This window comes from Cyprinodon variegatus, unplaced genomic scaffold (assembly GCF_000732505.1).
Source record: "Cyprinodon variegatus isolate N-32 unplaced genomic scaffold, C_variegatus-1.0 Scaffold268, whole genome shotgun sequence".
NCBI lineage: Eukaryota > Metazoa > Chordata > Actinopteri > Cyprinodontiformes > Cyprinodontidae > Cyprinodon > Cyprinodon variegatus.
In genome coordinates, this window is record NW_015150721.1 from 197979 (window position 1) to 218515 (window position 20537).

At 37.5% G+C, this 20537-nt stretch overlaps 1 protein-coding gene across 1 annotated transcript in view; it reads right to left on the reverse strand.

The window, feature by feature from the left end:
* The window catches only part of c2cd2l (C2CD2-like), a 29841-nt gene that overhangs the window by 6441 nt on the left and 2863 nt on the right, over nucleotides 1-20537 (reverse strand). The window contains exons 3-9 of the mRNA XM_015382882.1: nucleotides 4808-4903; nucleotides 3180-3299; nucleotides 2861-2971; nucleotides 2322-2435; nucleotides 2101-2200; nucleotides 1889-2021; nucleotides 1545-1609 (exon numbers count right to left, since the gene is read on the reverse strand). Coding sequence (XP_015238368.1) covers nucleotides 1545-1609; nucleotides 1889-2021; nucleotides 2101-2200; nucleotides 2322-2435; nucleotides 2861-2971; nucleotides 3180-3299; nucleotides 4808-4903 — 739 coding nt within the window. The remainder of the gene's footprint in view (nucleotides 1-1544; nucleotides 1610-1888; nucleotides 2022-2100; nucleotides 2201-2321; nucleotides 2436-2860; nucleotides 2972-3179; nucleotides 3300-4807; nucleotides 4904-20537) is intronic.

Here is a 20537-nt window from a genome sequence, read left to right on the forward strand (position 1 = left end):
GCTAAAGGAAATCATCAGAAGCAAGCAGGTGTTCTTCAAACTATAAAAGTGAATTGTCTATGCCATGCTACAATGTTGAATTCAAAAAAAGATGTTGAAATGTCTGAAAGGTCAGACACAGGCGAGAGCGTATCAGGAGATGGAGACCAACAAGACCTCCCTCATCCTTGGCCCTATCTCAAAGAATTTTTGGAAGTAGTCGAAAAATTGAGCTTTCAATTCATATAGTGGCATCTGGCTGTTTTTTTTGAAAGGTTACTTTGTACTTTTATACCTTAAGTAGTTTTTGGAGCACGTGCTTTTTCACTTTTACTTGAGGAAATAGGTCAACTTGTTACTTCAACTTTTACCAGAGTGTTTTAAACTGCAGTATCTATACTTCTACTTAAGTAACAAATGTGTGTACTTCTGACACCACTGACGATCGGACATGGACTAATCTAAAACCTACTGCTGCAGATCTGGTCATATCTTTACCCTAATCTCTGTTCAGTCTCAGGTCATTTTCCTTTTCTGTATGTCAGACCAGCATCTATGTCCCTGCTGAAATATGTTTCACAGTGTCTAAGTGTGTCTCCTTGTCCATCCTGACAGTTAAGGCCTCCTGAAACCTCTTGGTAGGTTTACAGTTTGACACTTTCACCATGTTCTACTTTTTTCATTTGGTTCCTTGTCTTTAGGCCTTTAGTTCACTAATATTCTTTAGCAAACTTTGAGGTCTATCTTTATTCTCCAAATCTGTAGTATTTGATAGGTCAACTCATAACTCTTTGTTTTGCTTTTTCTCATCACAGTAGCTTCATCTGGTCTGGTCCTGTTTAGCCATCAATACCTTTGATTGTAGATGGTGGTGTCAGGCCTATTTTTCAGTGCTTAGTCCTGTTTCCCTTTAGACACAGCTACGGGCTAAGATTTTACTGTGACCAACTATATGTACTCTCTTTCATCCTTTTTGACATGAAAACCAACTCGGAGCTCGTCTTGTTTTCTCACCTAGAGTTTCCATGGTGCTACTTTACCATTAAATTTGTAGATCAGTAGCTATAGATTAGTTCTTCTACTTTCCTTTTCTATGGCTGCTTCTGTCTCCTGGACCCCAATTGGTTTCAGCAGAAGGCCACTCACACTGCTTCAGGTTCCTTACCAATAAAATTGAGTTTTTCTTCTCCACAAGCTTTATTTAGAGGAACTTAAGAAGAATGCATCCAAATAATACATCCAAAGGCACGCCCACTCAAAGTTTTTATTTTTAAATTAAAAAGGTTAAAAATATTTTAAACCAAGAATATTGTACTACATTTTCTTTGTCCACCATTTTTTCCCAATAAGACAGACTGACATCTTTAGGGAAAAAAGGTTAAAAGGTATGAGTACTTTGGCAAGGCTCTATATTGATAGCGTTTCCTAGCAGAGGCTTACTGCAGCAGATCTGCATGCTGTGCTTTTTTTGGTAGGGGTAGTTTTGCTTAAACAATCAAAACAATGTTGCTGATCTGGTTTATGGACAGCTGCCAATAAGAAATTAGAACTGAGCTTTTCCTTACGTTCACTTGATTCACTCCGCTCCAAAAGCCTGATTCTGAGCTCTTTGGTTTCTGGACCCAGCTCCCTTAAATGCAAACAAAAACAACAATGTCAGATAAAGTCTCACAGCAGAACATCTGTGCAAGAGTTAAAATGTGGAACCCTGTCAAATTCAGCAAATAAGTACCTCACTGTGAGAGCCTTTTTAAAATCTTATACACCTTATTATCTGATTCTTATGCTGATAATAATGAATGTAAGATGCTTGAAAATAATAAAAACTGTTGCAGAACCACAACACAAAAAGCCGATGCAGAGGAAATAACATTTATTTGCTGATGTGGAAGAACATGTGGAGCCTTACACAGTAATGTCTTCGCTCCATTCCAGTGCAGCATTGAGGTTGCTGGGCACAGGCAAGAAGCTGGTTCTCCTCTCTGCCGAGGGCTGGTCCAGGCTCACAACACAGCAGAGCTCCCCTGCTCTGGACCACAGGCCTGCAGACAGCACAGCCAAGAAGTGTGAGCTCAAGTCCCAGCAGTAGAAATAATCTGATCCAGGGAGAGAATATCTGACCTTTATTTAAGGTCACCCTGAGCTGCTGGAGAAGGAGGCGCCTCACTAAGAATCCATGGGATGTGGAGCTGGTTCCCACTGAGAGGTGGTCCATTGGGGACTGGAAAGAGCAGAGGTTTAATCGCCTTAAACCCAGAATCTATAAGCAGAATCCAGGCTGACATGCATTTGTTTCAAAAAATGGAGGATAATTTCTTTGTCAAAGCAAAACGGTTTCTCACCGAACTAGGAGATACAGAAGCCTTGAGGTTGAGAACCATTGCCGGCTGGGCACTGAAGAGACTGTCTTCAACCATTCCTTTGATCATGTCCAGGTCTGCTCCAGCACCGGGCCCCTGAGAAGGTTAAATCTGCATTATCTAACGCCGTGATGCTAAAAATGTTTAGTCCAACATGCTCTCCTGCAACCTCATTTTCTAATTCCGACTGTTCTTATCAGTGTGGTTAATTACTAAGGGTAAATATTTCACTGCCAGAGGCAAATGCAGGCTGCATGTTCATAACAATATTTCAGAGTGACATTTCCTGCATGACTCACGTTGAGTTAAATGGGCCGTACGGTGACTCACATGCAAATTGCCTGAGATTTATTAACAGAATCTGATAGAAGCTTGAAGCAAAAAATAAAATAAAATTTTGCACAACTCAAAGTTGATTTTCCTTTTATTTGCCTTTTTTTGGCAGAGGCTGACCTATCTTCAGAAATTAAACCTTCACTGGCATATCAGATTAGTGTGGAGTCAGTATCAAATGTTCTCACCTGTCTCTGCAGTTTACATGGGGACACGGTAAGAGAAAATGATGGCTGTTTTGAAAGAGACCAGGATATCAGCAACCCCTCATCCTCCACTTCCTCCAGGGACACTTTTACCTGATGGAGACGGACAGTTGGGAATCCCATCCAATGCAGGGACAAGCAAAGCAAGATGAAATGGGATGTTTTACAATAATAAAGAAGGATTTCTGCTAAACTGTTTGCTGTATCCTTAACTCAATTCAAACTTGAAACTTTGATCTTTCTCATATGCTATAGAGGTCATCATGAAAGCTTCAGTAGCTCCAACCTCGTGCTTTCATACCTTGGCCATCATGGGTGCAGTAGTGATCTGATACGTATCCATGGAAACAGCAGCGGGTGACTGCTGGGTCACAGTCACAGGAAACGTCAGCCTGTCCACCCAGCATTTGCAGTGTAAAACCTACAGAAGGAGAAGCAGGATGACACTTATCTTGTTTTGTTTTTTTTCATACCTCGCATCCGCCATGCTGGGCCTGATGAGATAAGACAAGCTCCTTTGTCAGAAACAGAAACTATGTCGCTTTTTTGTCACACAACTTACTGGACTTTGTCACTGAAAAATATTTTTGCACGAGAACTAAGATAAAAAAAAGAAAAAAAAAAGAATTTAGACTGTCCGTTTGCTATAAGCGTCAGAGGGATCATTGCTCTTCATCATCATAGTATATAAAAGGTTCCCACACTTCAGTAAACATCAAATTAAAGCAGTTTCAAGGACTTCCCTAAACCAATTTCCTCAACTCCAAGGACCCTATGCAGAAGCTTTAACCTCCTACTACCACCTAAAGTATCTATGTTTACATCAACATGAGTAATCAGAACAAATGGCCGATTGGAATAAAAAAAATCGTCCAGTCGCCAGTTGGAATATTTTAATCTGATTCGTCAAGATCTGAATGAAATTGTAATCTGACTCAGAGAGGTGGTTTATGCTGACTGGTGATCCGATCAGCATGCATATAAAGGCTTGACAGGTTTGAGCTATTCTGCATGAGCAGGGCTGACTTTTGTGTGACATCACATCAACATGATGTGTTTCAGTTTCGAGGGGCTAGGCTCTAATGTCAGGATCTTCCAACTGACATGTTTTTAAGTCTCATCACCTGTTTTATTCTGATAATTAATATTGATATAAAGGGTAAATGCATGCCTAAAATCCTTTCATACAGTAAGTTCTTAACTGAGGTATAACATGTGTCTGCAGCCTCTGGTGTTTGTTCTGTTCTCCCTTTTTTCATTCCTTCTGCATTCTTTTTTGATTAGCAGTTTGGGACATTGGCGAGGCAGGGCTCATTTTTCTTTCGGTTTTGTATTTTTGTCTTTAGTATTATACTTCTAGGCTTCCTGAGTCTGATGCTAAAGCTGTCAATAGTCAGGGCTGCCACCCTCTGGGTGCGAGGGGGCAGGACCTGCTTGTTCTGCCAAATAATGTTAAATAATCATTTAAAAAAATTCCTGGATCGATTAGGATGTGGATGATCATCAACATTTAATGAATCGTTCCTTGGCCTGAGGCTCTATCCCCTACATGACCTGTGACTGACTTTAGATGGGATCTTTGGTTTCTCCAACCAATTACCCTTTTCTCTCAACTTAATTTATTGAGAGCATGACTTATGTCTTTTCTTAACAGATTCATCTATGCACGAGTTGACTTTATAAATTCTGTGACTTTTGTCCCATTGGTTTTTATTTAATGGGATGAGATAAAAAGGGTTGCTGAAAACAAATTTCTACCCAGCTTTTAAGATTCTTTTTTTTCTTTAAAGGAAATATATAATTCCGTAAATATTATGCAATTCTGTGATTGATTCAATTAAATAAAATCTAAATGAAATACATTGAAAGTGTTGGTACAAGCGGTGTAAGAAATGCTACATGAAGTCTTTGCAAAGATACGTTTCTTACCATCTTGTTGGCTGACTGGTCAGTGCAGGTCACGCTATCTATTCCAGAGCCAGCGGTTAACTGGAGACTGCTGTCAAAAGTTATCTGGAGGGAACTCTGGTGGAGGAAGAGAAGGAGAAAACTGTTCTAAATATTACATAAGAAAAAAAGAGGACACACACACGTAAGGGGTGGCAGGAAAGATTCTGCTGCCGTCAGCTTCATCCTAGAGCGTTAACAACTAATACACTCCTCATGGTTTCTTTAAGCTAGGGTATGAGTTGTTTAGGGTTGATATTATTATATTTAAGTAAATTTCATTCTTGTTGTGGTGAATTACATTTTTTTATATGTTTTTTTTAAAAGCAGAAACCATGTTGATACACACTGCAAAAACTGTTCTAAAAAGATGGAAGGACTTCTTAAAATATTGTATTTGCCCTTAATTTGAGCAGGTAAATATAAGTATATGTCAACAGAAATAATACTTTTGCTCCTACAATAAGATAATTGGACATTATGTAATTGAAATAAGATAAATTAAGGGAAAAGGCATTGTTTACAGAGAAGCTTGCCTTACACACTGCAAAAAGGTTCTAGAAATAAGTAAAAATGTCTTAAAATTAAGTGTATTTACCCTTAATTTAAGTAGGTAAATAAGATTTTTTGGCAATTAGATTAGATTTTTTAGTCTTAAAATAAGATAATTAGATGATGTGCACTTGAAATATGACACTGCAATTGTTTTTTCTTCTTCTAAAGGCAAATTGTCTTGTTCTACTGGCTAAGTGTCTCAATTACCTCAATTCAAGAGAAATGCACTTATTTTAAGAAAAAATTCTAGATTTCAACTTTTTTTCAGTGCATATATTTAATTTTTTGCAGCGCATGCAAGAAATGAAGAGAGACACTGTACTGCAGGGCCAGGGCGCCACCTTTTTACAATGTATACTGGAAGTCGGTTAATTCCACCAAATTTCTGACTTTTTTTTTGCAAAATGTATTTCAAACATATCAGTAAAAGATTAAATATTTAACACATCGAAACATTTTGTATAACTAATATTTAAATTATACTATATGTTTACTTTAGTTCCAATGTAAGAAAATGGTTTTGAAGAACTGAAAAATATTTATTCAAACCCCTTCTCCTTCCCGTAATCCTTAACACCAACACTCTTCCTGATTCCTCATTTACTTTTGAGTCTATTCTGCTCCAAAAGTCCATTAAATGAGAAAATACATTTGTTTGAACATAGAAACATACACATTAAGACATACCTACGACCATTTTCAGTAATGCAATTATTACCCAAAACCCACACAAGCATTTCAAAAATATGAACTGGACACCATTAATGTTCACCACCCTTATTTACAAATCACAAATCTTTTTAAGAAAAACTGTTTGAGCCTTTTCATAAACAATTATTTTATTTCAAAGCAGAAGGTAATAACAGCTTTAATGTATACTCTAATTTGAAGCTTTTTGACATAAATGATCCCTTATTGATGCTTGTAGAGATGTTTCAACACGGTTCTCTGTTAAACTGATCAGCTAGATTTTTGCTAATAAAATTTTAGTAGTTTAGGAAACCTAAACCTACACCTAAGGTTACTGGCTGGATTTAACATAATTTGTTTAATTCTTACTTAGATTTTGTTTTGTATTGACTTCTGATGTGTATCAGAAAAATGGCGGCCTCTGTAGTACGATGCACCAAAAAATGATTACGACCAATACTTCCTTTTTTGGCTTTGAGAGAAAGTCTCTTTTTAAGATTTTCCTGTATTAAATGTTCCCAGTGTGCTACTGGAATAGGCAGCTAGGACAACAACTATCAAAATAGTTAATAAACTGTCATATGCACACACTGCAAAAAAAAAAGAAAAAAGAAAAAAAAGAACTAAAAGAAAGTCAAATGGTCTTGAAATAAGTGCATTTATACTTGATTTGAGTACAGAAGTAAGATGGTCTTTCAATATAACAAGAGATGCATACGTAATTATCATAGTTCTACTGCAATTTGGATAACTATATTATTTCAGGCAATTCTTATTGTTGGCAGATATTATTGTCTACTCAAATGAAGGGTGAATACATTTATTTTAAGAATGTTTTACTCATTTTTCCGATAGTTTTTTTGCCTTGCGTGAAAAATACATGAGTAATTTTTCTACAGTTAAGTGTTTTTTGTTTTTTTTTCTTTAGTTTTATGCTCCAATTTGACATGAAATTGATATAAGAGTCAATTTTTTCTCCATAGAGTAAGGCCAAATGTTATCTCTTTATAAGTAAACATTTCGTCAATCTGAGCACATTTTGTTTTACCATGACAAATTTCCTGTGTGCCTCACATGCCTGGCAGAGCATAAATGATTAGAAACAAACGCAGCTAGTGGATTAGTGAACTGAGATTATCTGGACAAAAGCATACTTGCAAAACATAGGGAAATATATATATATATATTTTTATTTTATTTATTTTTTATCTTTACTGGGATTCATCAGAAAAAAAACACTGACTGACCCTAATAAACATCTACTGATTGGAGCAGCTCAGCCACTCCTGCAAAACGGTTTGTTTGGAAGCATCCATTCTAAAAACTGCATCGGTCAGTGCTTAGTCATGCTTACAGCAAGGCTCCATTTCCTGCCTGAGAGATGGGTCGGAGTATACCCCTGAAAACACAAACTGGTGTCTCATTAAAAAGAAGCACTCCATAGAACTCATGGTAACACCAGTGAACACCAGTGTTCTGCTTCTTCATAGAAATGTTCGTCAACCTGGTCTGTTTTATCTGCCATATGTGATACAAGGGAGGTAAAAGAAAATCTCCTATTGTCAGAGAGCACTGGGTCCGAGTCCAATCTATGTCAAACAACAGTAGAGGCGGGCAGAAGAGCTGAGGGTGATATAATGAGGTTTATGGTGTGTGTCAGGGTTGCCTGTGGATACGCGGGAGGCCAAATGAAAAGCTGCAAGCTTATATAGGTTCAACTGGACTGGCACCACATGACTGCTTGTACAACCGGCTGTGTTTACTTCAGCCGACTGGCTGGAAAACACTCCGTCATCCAATCATCCTTTGTGTTACAGATTGCAGGAACAATATGTAATGGATTGGAGATTATGAGGTTAAATCAGATGCTTTTGAGCTCCCCTTTAAGGAACTGGTGGATAGTTTTATAAATATGATCACAGACTCATAGGTACAGACACATTATGAGAAAACAAACAGGAGAAAGTGACAGAGTGTGAGTTGATGCATCATCAGGAAACAAACAGAATCTGAACTCATTTCCAGCACAGATTTCTGGGTGCTTAGAGTGTCAGACAGAGACTACTGACAAAATGCAGGAACAAGTTTCTATTCTAGTGAATGTCTTCAGGAAAGACTACAGCCACACTGCCAACATGGATCACATTACAATACAGCCTGGAGGAAGGTTGGGTCACCAGAAATGTGGTCTGCTTTATCGGAGCTCATATCATTTTCTAACTATATGGGCTGAACTTTTACTCCTTCAACATCAACAATAAAAATGTCTATCTGCTTTCCATATATTTACTTTATGCAAGGCCTCAATAGGCCTTATAAAGAAAAACAACTATCTACCATCAACCATCCGCTGCAGCAAATACTGACTGAATAAATATCTTGTTACACATGATCAAACGGGACGTATTTATTAGATGAAGCAAACATAAAAGCCTTCTCCGTCTACTGTGCTTATTGCTTACCTTTAGTTTTTCCAAGTCACTAATATTTTGCATTATACTTTCTGCACAGGAGAGAAGTTACTCTGCTAAGCTATGCAGGACGGCTGAATGGGCACTATTAAAGTGATAACTTAAGGAGTTTATCCAGTGTTTATATATCACATCCAGTCATTTAAAAACTCCAATAGTTAATAACAAAATATGTTTCTGTTTTTTTTTCTATAGATTCCTTTTTCATATTCCTTTTGGAGATGACGAGCAAAGAAGTATCTGACAACGCTCGACTTGTCTTCAGTCTGTTACAGGAAACTATTTGTTTCTACAGCCGTTCCATCTTAAACTGACTGAATATATATTTCAGTACCTTTTAATTTACTTACATTTATATTTCACATTAAAATTAAAACCAAGGAATCTCCAATATGTGAAAAAATTAAAAGTCAAAGTTTGAAGAATTTGAGCTTTGAAACATACAATTTGTCTGTTACACAAAAAGCACTATGCAAAAAGTTTCATCCAATCCCAGAAAAATATTTTTTTGTAGAGATTCCTCCAGCATGCTCGTGCATGTGCCTTCTGACAGGAGCGTGCATGTGAAGGACAAGTAAGCAGAGAACCTCCTAAGGACATCCATGGTGTCATTTCAGTTTTGTGAGCATCACTCCCTCTGGGTCCAGCTGGTTCTGTAAAGCATGTGGGTCAGCCAGAAATACTCCGGCCCTCTGGCTTCTGATGACCCTTTTTGATGAATCCTATTGTTTGCTTTCTGTTTACGGTGCAGAACCGAGCCTAAGAGTACAACCAATAAAAAACAGTTTCATTTAATAGAGAGCATTTTGTGTCAGAGTTGGAGAACTGCTGGCAGCTGTGTTGCCTAGCAACAGATAGCAGAACAGCTATGGGTTTGAAACTATGTTAACTATTATGGTGGCTTGCTAAGTCCAACTAGATGTATCCAACATGCATTTGGGGTTAGAACAAGACCGGTTTGTGTTCATACCCGAAGCGAACCCCACCAGAGTCCATTTTGGAAGCTGAATGAAAACACCTCAAAAAGTGGATCATCATCTCTGGTCCATTTAAAGCAGACCATGTGAGGCAGGTGTGATTCCACTTTATTAGTAAATATCCACTTTATTAGTAAGGGAAAGGCAAACAATACTGAAACAATCTGTTTTGGCTAATTATTTGGGCTGTGTCCAATTATTTTATTGTGCCATCAACACCTAAATGACTAACCAAATTTTTTCAATGAATGCCAACTAATTCTCCAAATTAAGAATAGAACTTCTTGTTTTACTGTTGTTATAACAGTCCATTGTCACATGGTTCTTTGCTGTTTCCACAATGACCATCAGCACTTGATGAGAGGTTTTGCAATACTGTCACCATCCATCCATCCATCCATCCATTATCTGACACGCTTGTCCCGAGTGGGGTTGCGAGGGGTGCTGGTGCCTATCTCCAGCAGTCAACGGGCGAGAGACGGAATACACCCTGGACAGGTCGCCAGTCCATCACAGGGCAACACAGAGACAAACATGACAAACGACCATTCACACACACACTCACACCTAAGGACAATTTAGAGAAGCCAATTAACCTAACTGTCATGTTTTTGGACTGCGGAAGGAAGCCGGAGTACCCGGAGAGAACCCACGCATGCTCAAGGAGAACATGCAAACTCCATGCAGAAAGACCCCAGGCCAGGAATCGAACCCAGAACCTTGCTGCAAGCCAGCAGTGCTACCCACTGTTCCACTGAGGTGGTAGCATATTGGCCATTTAAACGTAAATCTGTTTATTTATACGGAGTCATTGAACCACATATTGTATCGCAAGTTGCTTAAAGAGATAATCCAATCAAATCAATGTGCACCAAACCAGACAGATATTCGAATACAGTGCGAATGTGTGCTACACTGAGAAACAATAGTCTTCAAAACATCTCATCCAAACAGATTTCTGTTCATACCTGTAGAGGTCTTGATAACATCTGTGCTTTGGAAATGTTGGGCAAAATTTTAAGAACTATGTCAAAGTAAAAGGATTATTTTTATTGATGATGTGTGAGTCTGTTAAACCCTAATAATACCTGTCTGTTGTGTGTCAAAACTAATGCTGGTGAAGATTCTCAGTCATCAAGGTCATAGTCATTTCAAAAGAGTAAAAAAAAAAAAAAACGACTGGACTTTGTTTCCAAATTTGAAGACGTTTCGCTTCCCATCCAGGAAGCTTTTTCCAATTCAAAATGTCAGAAATAGCGTTGAGTTCGAGGCTTTTCAAAGTGGACCAAAAACAAAGCCTTGTTTTGGCTTAGAAAACATGCAAATTGAACCAGACGAACCAGTCGGAATGGGGAATTTGGGTTCTTTGTTAGCCTGCAATACCCGATACCTGTCCATGTCTCTGAAAGGGGATTGGTTAGAGGGAAATGTTGGCCTGGCTGAACAGGCAATGTGTTCTGTTCTCCTCTATGGGGGTGGGGGCTGCGATGATAGCAGGAAGGAATTTGATCCCGCTTCCCTCTATCAAGTCCAGTGGATTCTTTTTTTTTTATTGTTTTTTTGTCAGAACTAATTTTTTACCAAGTAGTTTATCTAATTAGGACAGTTCCTCTGGCAGGATAAAAAGTTATCCTTATTATGTACAAGTCGTGGAATGAGACTGGTGTCCTTGATCTAAGAACATAGTGTAATATTTTGACAAGGCTGGAGCAATGGATGTCTCATTATTTACAAACACGTATGATGTGATGATGTGGCAGACTGGAGTTTTATAAAACGCTTCTTTAACTGTGATTCAGGGCCACTTCAACGACAAGTGAAGCAGCTGCCTTCTTTAACTCAAAGCAACTACTCTGATCTGAGTAGGATTACAATTTCTGTCTAAATCTGTTGTCATGCCTCATGGTTATTTAATACATATACATTATGAAGGTTTTTTAAAGAGTTTGTCCCGAGTTAGAAAAGAATAGGAGAGAGAAAGCTTCAAGGTGTAACCACAGAGCTTTCCTTTAACAAAGCTATTATTTTATCGACATATCAGTCAACCTCAAGGAACTGACTGTTTTAGTAAAAGTTGGCCTTCAAACCAAGTCTGGCTGCAGAAGATTAATCTCGCCCACAGCTGTGACTGAAGGATGAAAAGGTTTGTTTCCTGCACTTTCGTATTAAATGAGCTCTGAGTGCCTAATGTCCCCTGTCGTTAGGAAGGAATCTGCAGTACTTGAGCTTAATCACAGGGCATTAATCTTCCAGCAACTGGCAGCCATTGAAATTAACTGAATCTCAAAGCTAATCACAAGGCTCTTTATAATTGCAGATTGTTAGAGGACCGGGCACTTCCTTCCAAGCAGATGCACCCAGTCATGTGCTCCTCCATCACCCCTTAACGACTGCTCAACATCTTGTGTCAGCCGTAGATGCTGCAGTTTTATATTCTGCTCATTGAGGCTGACCAGTCGGTCCAGCCTAGGGCTGCCGATTAACAAACTAAATTAGGTGCAAAATTTATTGCAGGGTTAATTTAAATGTTTTTTTAAAAAAAAACAATAAACAGTATAAAAGGCAAAAATGTATTCATAATTTTAGTAGGGTGGAAGACAATGCCTGGCCAAGAAGTATTACTTATCTAATTTTTGCGAAGTTGGCCACAATTTTCAAGCCTTCTTTGCAAACTGATTTGGTTTGCGACATTGAGTTTTACCAAACCATGTCTTCAGAGTCAAAGTTTGGCCACAGTTTGCATAGCAGATATTTTTATGTGATAAACAACCGAGTAAGCTAAGAGACTTTCTGATGTCTTCAAAGAGGAAAATGGAAGAAACGGGGTGATGATGAACACCTGATAGCTTTATCTACAATGGCTCCCGAAAGTAAACATTCACACTCATTAAAATGTAAGGTGTTTGTTTACCATATGTTAAAATAATGAGATCAAGATAAATGACTTGAAAACTTTTCACTCATTCCATGAGGTCAATCCTCCAAAACTAAATATTTTTTAGAAGGAGAAAAAAAAGCGTGAAAACCCAAAAACTAAAGCTGTTTTCACTAAAACGTATCTTTCAATTTCCTTAGGTGGAAAATTTTCAACACTGGTATAAACGGCCGATAGGACAAAAACTGGTGTTAAGTATGTAAACACAGGTAATGTTGATGTCAGCGATCTTAGCAGCCTCTCTTACCAGTTTTTATCATTGCATCCAATGTGAGAGTCATCCTGTATTTTTTTTTTTTGTTCCCTTCTCCTAAATCTTACATTTGTACAGAGAGATCATTTAAGTCCTTCATCACCTCTCTGCAAACTCTTGTTTCAGTTTAAGATGCAAAAAGATGTAATATCAGTAAAACATAAACAAGAAAAGCTGGACTTTATTGCGGGTTAATCAGATTCACTGTGTAACTGACTGGTATGCACTCTTTAAAGCCTTAATGCTCAAACAAAAGATTTCATAACCTGTTGGTCTAAGGTGTGTATTCTTCTGCAACCACGTTATTGCAGCCAATTCATGTCTTACATTTCTTCTGGTTTGTTTGTGTCAAAGTTCAGTTGAAAAGGACATACATCAATTTAACCCTTAATTGACCCTGACATCACATAAAAACAGTATTTTAACATGGGTGTGTACAATTTTGATTAAAAGACACTGTATGTTAGAAAATGCTTTGTCTCGTAAAAGATAGAAAAAACCTTGCAAGATGCCAGAATGTGTCACTGGCTTCAGCCTAAGCAACTTGATCTAAATGGTCACTGTTATTATTAGTTTGCATAATGAATTGTACTTTAAGTAAAGCTAACATGTATAGGAAATGACAAAATAACCACAGACCAGCCCTTTCTTCTTTCAAGTAAGGCCTTAAGATCCTGTTTTCTGATCTCTGTTGGTGCCAGGTGCTATATTTGTGGCAAAAAAAATATATTACTGCAGGAATATCAAATAAGATGCTTGTATATAGCAATCACACTAAAAGGTAATCTCTTTACTACAGCATTTGGTAAAGTAAAGTTGACAAACGCCCAATTCACAGTCCACCATACGCTCGACCATCTGCTCCTCTGCCAAGCCAGGGTGACGTAAATTTATCTTCCTCTACACAAGGGATCACCACTTGCCTCTCTGCTCAAACAACCTTCTAGCCCAGAGTATTATGACTATAAGTACCACAAGAAAAAAATATGTGTTATAATAAAACATTGATTAAATGATTATTCCCAAACCTAAAAAAAAACATACTCTGAAATAAATTGCATTTTCTCTAAGTTGTTTCCTAATTTTGTGCCTTTGTATTAAACCACTGTGAATCAGTTTGTCCCCTTAGGTAGTTCAATTTTTTTATGACATATGGAGACAATTAAAAAAATGTCACAATAAATGAACTTTAGACTTTTTTTAAATGAGTTTGCAAATTGTTAAAAGTTGATGTCTTACCCACCAACAGCTGGACACGAACACCCGTCCCCTTATGATTCTGCAAACATTTATTGGGTAAATTATTTCATTTCCAACTAATTACCATTTAAACCATTTAGCTTTAAATCCATTGGTTTCAAGGCAAGGTACTAAATAGCATAGGAGCTACCATCTAAAGCGAAGTTAAACTTGGTTTAAATTATTCTTTCTGTAAGAAAAAAAAAAATGATCCGCTATATGTTGGGCAACAATCAGCAAAAACTACAAAGGCACTAAATGCCAAAGTGCATACAAAAGACTACAAGGAGAAAAATAAAAAAGACTGGGTGAAGAGACCGTTTAGTAGATGATTTATAATTCAACAACCAGAAAATAGAAACCCTGGAAAATCAGCCCTTCTTTGCTTGGAAACAGAATAAAAACTGCTAATGAGACGAATGACCATCACATTCAATCAGCGGAGATTTAAATTCTAGGGGTGCAGGAAAAGATCGATTAGGCGATCATGATATTTCGCTGCCTAATATAATCTTGATCTTTAAGTTCCTATTATAATTTTTTTAGAACAAAACATTTTTACTTAAAACAATGAGGAAAAATGGGCTACCTCTACACCGCCGATCTGGCTGATAGAGCTGTGGAGTCCTGCTGATATGCAGTGCAGGACCATTTCTGTGGTTGAGGCAGTCACAGTGGAAGATACAGACAGACTCAAACCCAAAACAACATGGATACCAAAATAACTTAATGATCAATATCGTCTGATGAACATATACAACACTTGCTTTTTTATCTATAAATCAAATTTTGATAGCTGGGGAAGATATTGCAATATATAATAATATTGCAATATTGCGATACAATCGTTTTGTAAAGTATCGTCACACGTATCATATCGAAATACCCATGCCAATACTGTCCTATATTCTACACCACATACAACTCAAAATATACAGAGAATAAATAAAACAAGAGTTCAAATATCCTAAAACTGCAGCTCATTGGAAACAGGTCAAAGATTTTAGCAACAACTCTTTGATCAAACAGGATTAAAAAAAAACATCTACATAACATCCTGTTTGGTGCAGAATAAAAGTCTTAATTTTATTGAAAGAAAATATATAGTATTAAAGAAATAAAAGTTTTATACATTTTGACAGGTCAAAAATGCATGAATATTTTTTTCCAACTAGGTCCCTTAAAAAAGATTTATTTACAGAATTTAAACCAGGTTTTTCATTTAAATGCAAAATGTTTTAATATTTTTCACGATTTTGGAAAAATTGCTGCTCTGAGTGGGTCTTTCAGCTAAAGTAGTGCTTTAGAGTCTCTAAATTCTAGTTAAAATTGAATCGACTCCTTAATTTGTTGACAATTATTTCAATAATTCATTTATAACACCATCCATTTAACCTTTTCTTAAAGAGAACGGTAAAAATGTTCATATTGGAAAATCTCCCTGCCATACGCTAAGGGATTTACATTGGTGGCTGGAGCAAATTCAATTTAAATCCCCAAAACTAATTAAATGAAAGACACAACTCTGTACTTTTGTCCTTTACGTCCAGCTGAAGCACTGCGCTTTCATGAATTATGAGTAATTATGTTATAATATTTCATTTAATTAACATAATTTCAGAATAGATGAAAAAACAAACTTTACCCTCACAATTAAGCAGGTCTATGTTTTTAATTCACTAAAATTGTCCTCTTCTCATTCCAGGCTGAATAATCATGATGTGTTTAGACTCTTTAAGCAGTACTCAATAGTAAATACATGCTCCCTCTGCTTAATCAGGATATTAAACACTGGACTTCCTTCTCTGTTAAGACAAAGGCGCTGCTACGTTATATAAAACCACACCCTGGTCACACATCTGATTGGGTTCATCAGATAATTTTCACTGGATGATGAGATTAAATCCAAAAGGCCCTGAGGAATTCCTAAAAATAACTAGAATTTGAGTTCATTAAGTCATTAAGCAGTCCTCAGGCATTAAAATGTCCCCAAATCATGTCTTAGTATGATTTGCAGCAATCATTAATTTTCCTTTTTTTCCTCATATAGGTTTAAATTTCATCAAAATATATATTTCCCCATCATCATTTTAATTTCTCAGTAGGTCAGCATCTGATTTAAATGCCTTTAAGGATTCAGACACTGATCCCGTCACGGCAAACCGAGGCTCCATCTTCATTGCACCTTTGTCCCTTCAGGGTGGCTCATGTTTTGTTTAACGCAGAAACATAATCATGAAGTGCACATAAGAGGAGAACGTGACTCTTCAGCGACTCCGGCACAGGTTGGCGCTCTCGTGTCTGCTTTCACAAACCTGTCTGACCAGTGGAGGATGCAGCAAGTTTGCAAGAGACGAAGAATCCGATAAGACTGCGTCTTGTTACCCAACCTGTTTCCCTTTCTCCACTGGATCATAGAGCAGGTTTTTCCAGTAGGATTTCCAGTTACTAAGAGGAATAGTTGAGCACAACAACTAAGACTAAGTCAGGTGGCTGCTATAGGCTGACAGAAAACAATGCAGCAGCCAAACATCTAAATAAACTATATATTAAGACACACATTTTAGTTTCTCTCTGTGTTGGCTAAATATTCAAGCAAGACAGGATTTTCCTTGAAAATTCTCATCACTTTCATTATTTTCAGACGTTTAGACCATAGGTTCCAAATATGGGGGTCAGACCCCCATTGGGAATGCAGGAAACCAGGCAGGAGTCACAAGATGTTTTTCATCATTGTGATGTGGTGCCTGAGGTAAATGGAAACAAACACATGTAGATGCCCCGTGAAATAAATATATTTACTGTTAAATAAGTGAACATTAACTATATTATAATTCAAATGTGAAATGTGGCTTTGCTTACAAGTTATAATTACTTTATATTGAAAAAAATTACTATAGATTGAAGTAATTGTATTTATTTTTAGGGGGTTGTCAGTCTGTTGCGTTGTTATTTAGTGAGTAGCTGAAATGTTTGGGAACTCGGATTTAAAAAAATTATCAGGTGTTTGAAAAATTGCGGAAAGCAAAAGAGGATGATGTCATATTACTTTATTCTCTCATAAATTAATTTATAAATTTTAGTTAAAGGGTTAATTAATCCACAACTGTGGATTAATTTTAAGATAACTTTAGAAACAAACTGCATCCTTTGTGACATCAAAAAAAAACCAACAGGTCTTGTTCAGCTGTGGGTGCATTCACCAAACACCTGAAGGTTGCAACGTCATCGGTTCAGCTTCATCTGTACAGCTTCAGTATGAATCAACATCAGAACAAAAGCAACATTTCCGGTAAAGATGGGAGTTTCATTACCCACCATAAACTGAATGCTGCATCCACTGGGGCTGGAAGGCCACTCAGCAAGGAAGAAGTCATTAGTCCAGAAGCAACCTAAACAGCAGTGGTGATTTCTCATTGAATACTAAGGAGGCTAAAGGCCAGGTCAGACCATTTGCGTACGACTTTTTAACCTCTGATAAGAAGTTTTTATTCCATGTCAAACCGACTGCGTAGGGAGGCTCCAACTAGCAGAGTGAGCAGATCTGCAGATTTTTTTTCATTTCTGTTTCTGTGCCACACAAATTAAAACCATATCCCCCATTTGACTTGAAGAGATTATGAAAACGTATTAAAAATAAATAAATAAATAAAAATTAAAAAACGCCTGTGACAGACTGACAACCTGTTCAGGGTGATACCCCGTCTCTCGCCCATATACTAACAGAGATGCATTTTCCCCCATCGCGACTCAGACAGAACAAGCAGGAAAAGATGGATGGATGGACAAAGGCACAGCTATACAGCACAGCCCAACAACGAGTCAGTGCAGCATCTCAAAAAAAGAACAGATAGAGAATTTTCATATGTCTACATTAACAACATATTGGCAGAACGCAGCAATGAAGGCTGTGGGATGGTTATATGCCGGATGAGGCAGTGCGAGGTGATTCAGAGAGAGATCTGGTAATTTTTTTTTTCCTCATAAGAGGTGAGAAGTATAATGTGACATGCACAACTTTTTTTTTTGTAAGGCTCAAAAAGGAATACTACTTAACACATTGCACGCATCTTTCCCTCTTGCTATATATGCTGTATGTGACTCCAAACCTGACTTTTTCCCCTTGCAACTAATGGATTTTATTTTGTATTTTTCCCCCAAAGTTGATGTGGCTTACTTTGTACCGCGTCCCTCTTCCTGTTAGAACCATGAAATTGCAGAATGAATTGCCACATATTACGACTAAAATAGACTTGGGCTCTATCTCAGTCAGGGCTCAGCAAGCCATGTCGGCTGTGATCATCTGGATTGACTCAACGAGAGCTAAACGCCAAGACCTCATCCGACAAGATTTTCTGTCAGATCAGACGAAAAATCTGATTCCGTGTGTTCAGGGGTTCACCATGTGTTCAGGGGTCATTAACTGCATTAAACATGCGCCAAAAATGCGCATGAATTTTATGAGCATGTTGCGTATTAATCAGCTGTATATTCTGCTCTCAGATGCAATCTCCATTCTGCTCTGGAGCAGCAGAACTCTGTCTGTAAGCCTCTATGAGAAATTCCTGCTGAGGTTTGAGCCTCTGAGTATTGAAGCAAGCAGAGAGAAAGAAGAGCCCTGATTGGATAACACAGCAAAATACTTCCAGAGAGGCTCAGCCTCTTAGAGGGTCTATAAAGCAGGGGAGGGTGGTGAAACTGGCAGCTTGATGATTATTGGCCAACATACTTAAGGATTTTTGACTGACAGCGACGGGACAGCAAGGAGGTTTACTCATGTGTCGAGAGAGAAAAGTAATACTTCAGTAGGAATAGTCGTCTTGTGCTGAACTATTGCCGTGGTTTCTGGAGTTAATTATTTCCAAGCACTTCACAACAGCTATTTCACCCATTGTAGTGATGTGTTTAAAAAATTTTGCTAAGGCAATACGATGCATTTGGATTTCATTAAAACCACTGACCCTCCCCTGTTTCAGAGAGCAGCAGTGGCCAATGCTAAAAAAAAAACAGATCACAATCAGTGAGGGTCTTCAGGGACAAATAAACCAACTGGTTACGATAAAGCTAAAGCATTTGGCTAAAATTACCATCTTTCTATTTCGAGGGGCAAAAAAAAAAAAAAAGAGGATGGTTAATAAACCTGAGAACGGCATCTGAAAAACATGTGGTATCATCATGTCATCTGGTTGTTTTAATGCAGGAGGGACTGATGCGCTTTGCAAAATATTATGGATATTATAAAGAAGCGATGATGTAGAACCACTGAAGCAGCATCTCTTTCCATCAGCCAGAAAACTAAAGGCCAACTAAAAATGGTACCTTTAAATGAACGTTGGCCCTAATCTTACGGTTAGATTAGTTATAAAGTAGATCAGGGAATGACAAAGTCGATATTTTGGAGTAAAAATCACACAACCTTTATTTAAATCCCATTTAGAGTTTGTATGTAGAGAACAAAGAACTGGACCAAATCCCACAGCTCTGCCAGGAGGAATGGGTCTTAACTGTAGCCAAGCGCTAGCTGTGTTTCCATTACAAAACTGCGCAATTACCGTATTTCCCTTAAACAAGAAATACACTTAAAATTGCACGTAAATACGTTTGCTCACATGATAACTCCTGAAAACAGAATGGCAGCAGCAGATGAAAAGAGATGAGGTATTTCCATCTTTCAGAGCTCATCTCGTTCTTCGTCACAAACTAAATGTGAATGAATCCAGTTATGCTGCGCCATCATCCTCCCACTACTACATTTCTTCTGTGTCTTTTTTACAAGGCAGTAAGGATCAGTGCAGATCGCATGACTCTTGGGATTTGAAAAAAGTGTTTCCACTATAGTCTTGTGAAGTATATTAATTTTGAAAAAATGCGCCATATATGTGTAAAAACTTTTCATAGAAAAATGTGAGCATTTTCAAAACTGCTGTTTCCATTTAGCAAACTTATTTCCGTACAATTTGCACAAGTTGATGGTAAATGAAAACACAGCTACTGTGGAAAACGTGTTCAGTGCTTACCAAACTGGGGCATGCACCCCTTATGGGTGAAGCAAAGGGGGCATGACAGAATTTAATTTAATTCAAGGCCTTTTTAGGATACTGTTAACAGTAAAATATGCATTTAAAGTTCCAATCATTATATTTCATAGGTTGTAGTTTTGTAATTTAAAGGAGATTGTAGTTTTGGGGGTTTTCTTTTGCAACATTGGATATAATGCTGTTGACTGTTCTTGTTACCGTAGCCTAGTAAACTAGCCCCATCCACCAGCGCCCAAAACATTTTTTGCTTGCAAGTTTAAATCACATTTAGTCTGGTTTATCAGGCTATGTTCTTATTTCAATTGTGGAAAAGGTTGGTCAGGATGGGTGGGGGTGAGAAATTGGGAAGAAGACTTTCTTATAAATAAAAACAGGGACCCAGCAGCAAAAGTTTGGGTAAAAGATACCAAAGACTTAAAACAAATGTAATTCGGTTAAAAAGTCAACTTTAAACAATACAAAATGTATGAAATCTTCAGAATTTGAAGAAAATATTCCAAACTGAGAAATTACAAATATTTAGTCAGATTTAGTGTCTGACAGTCAGAAAATGT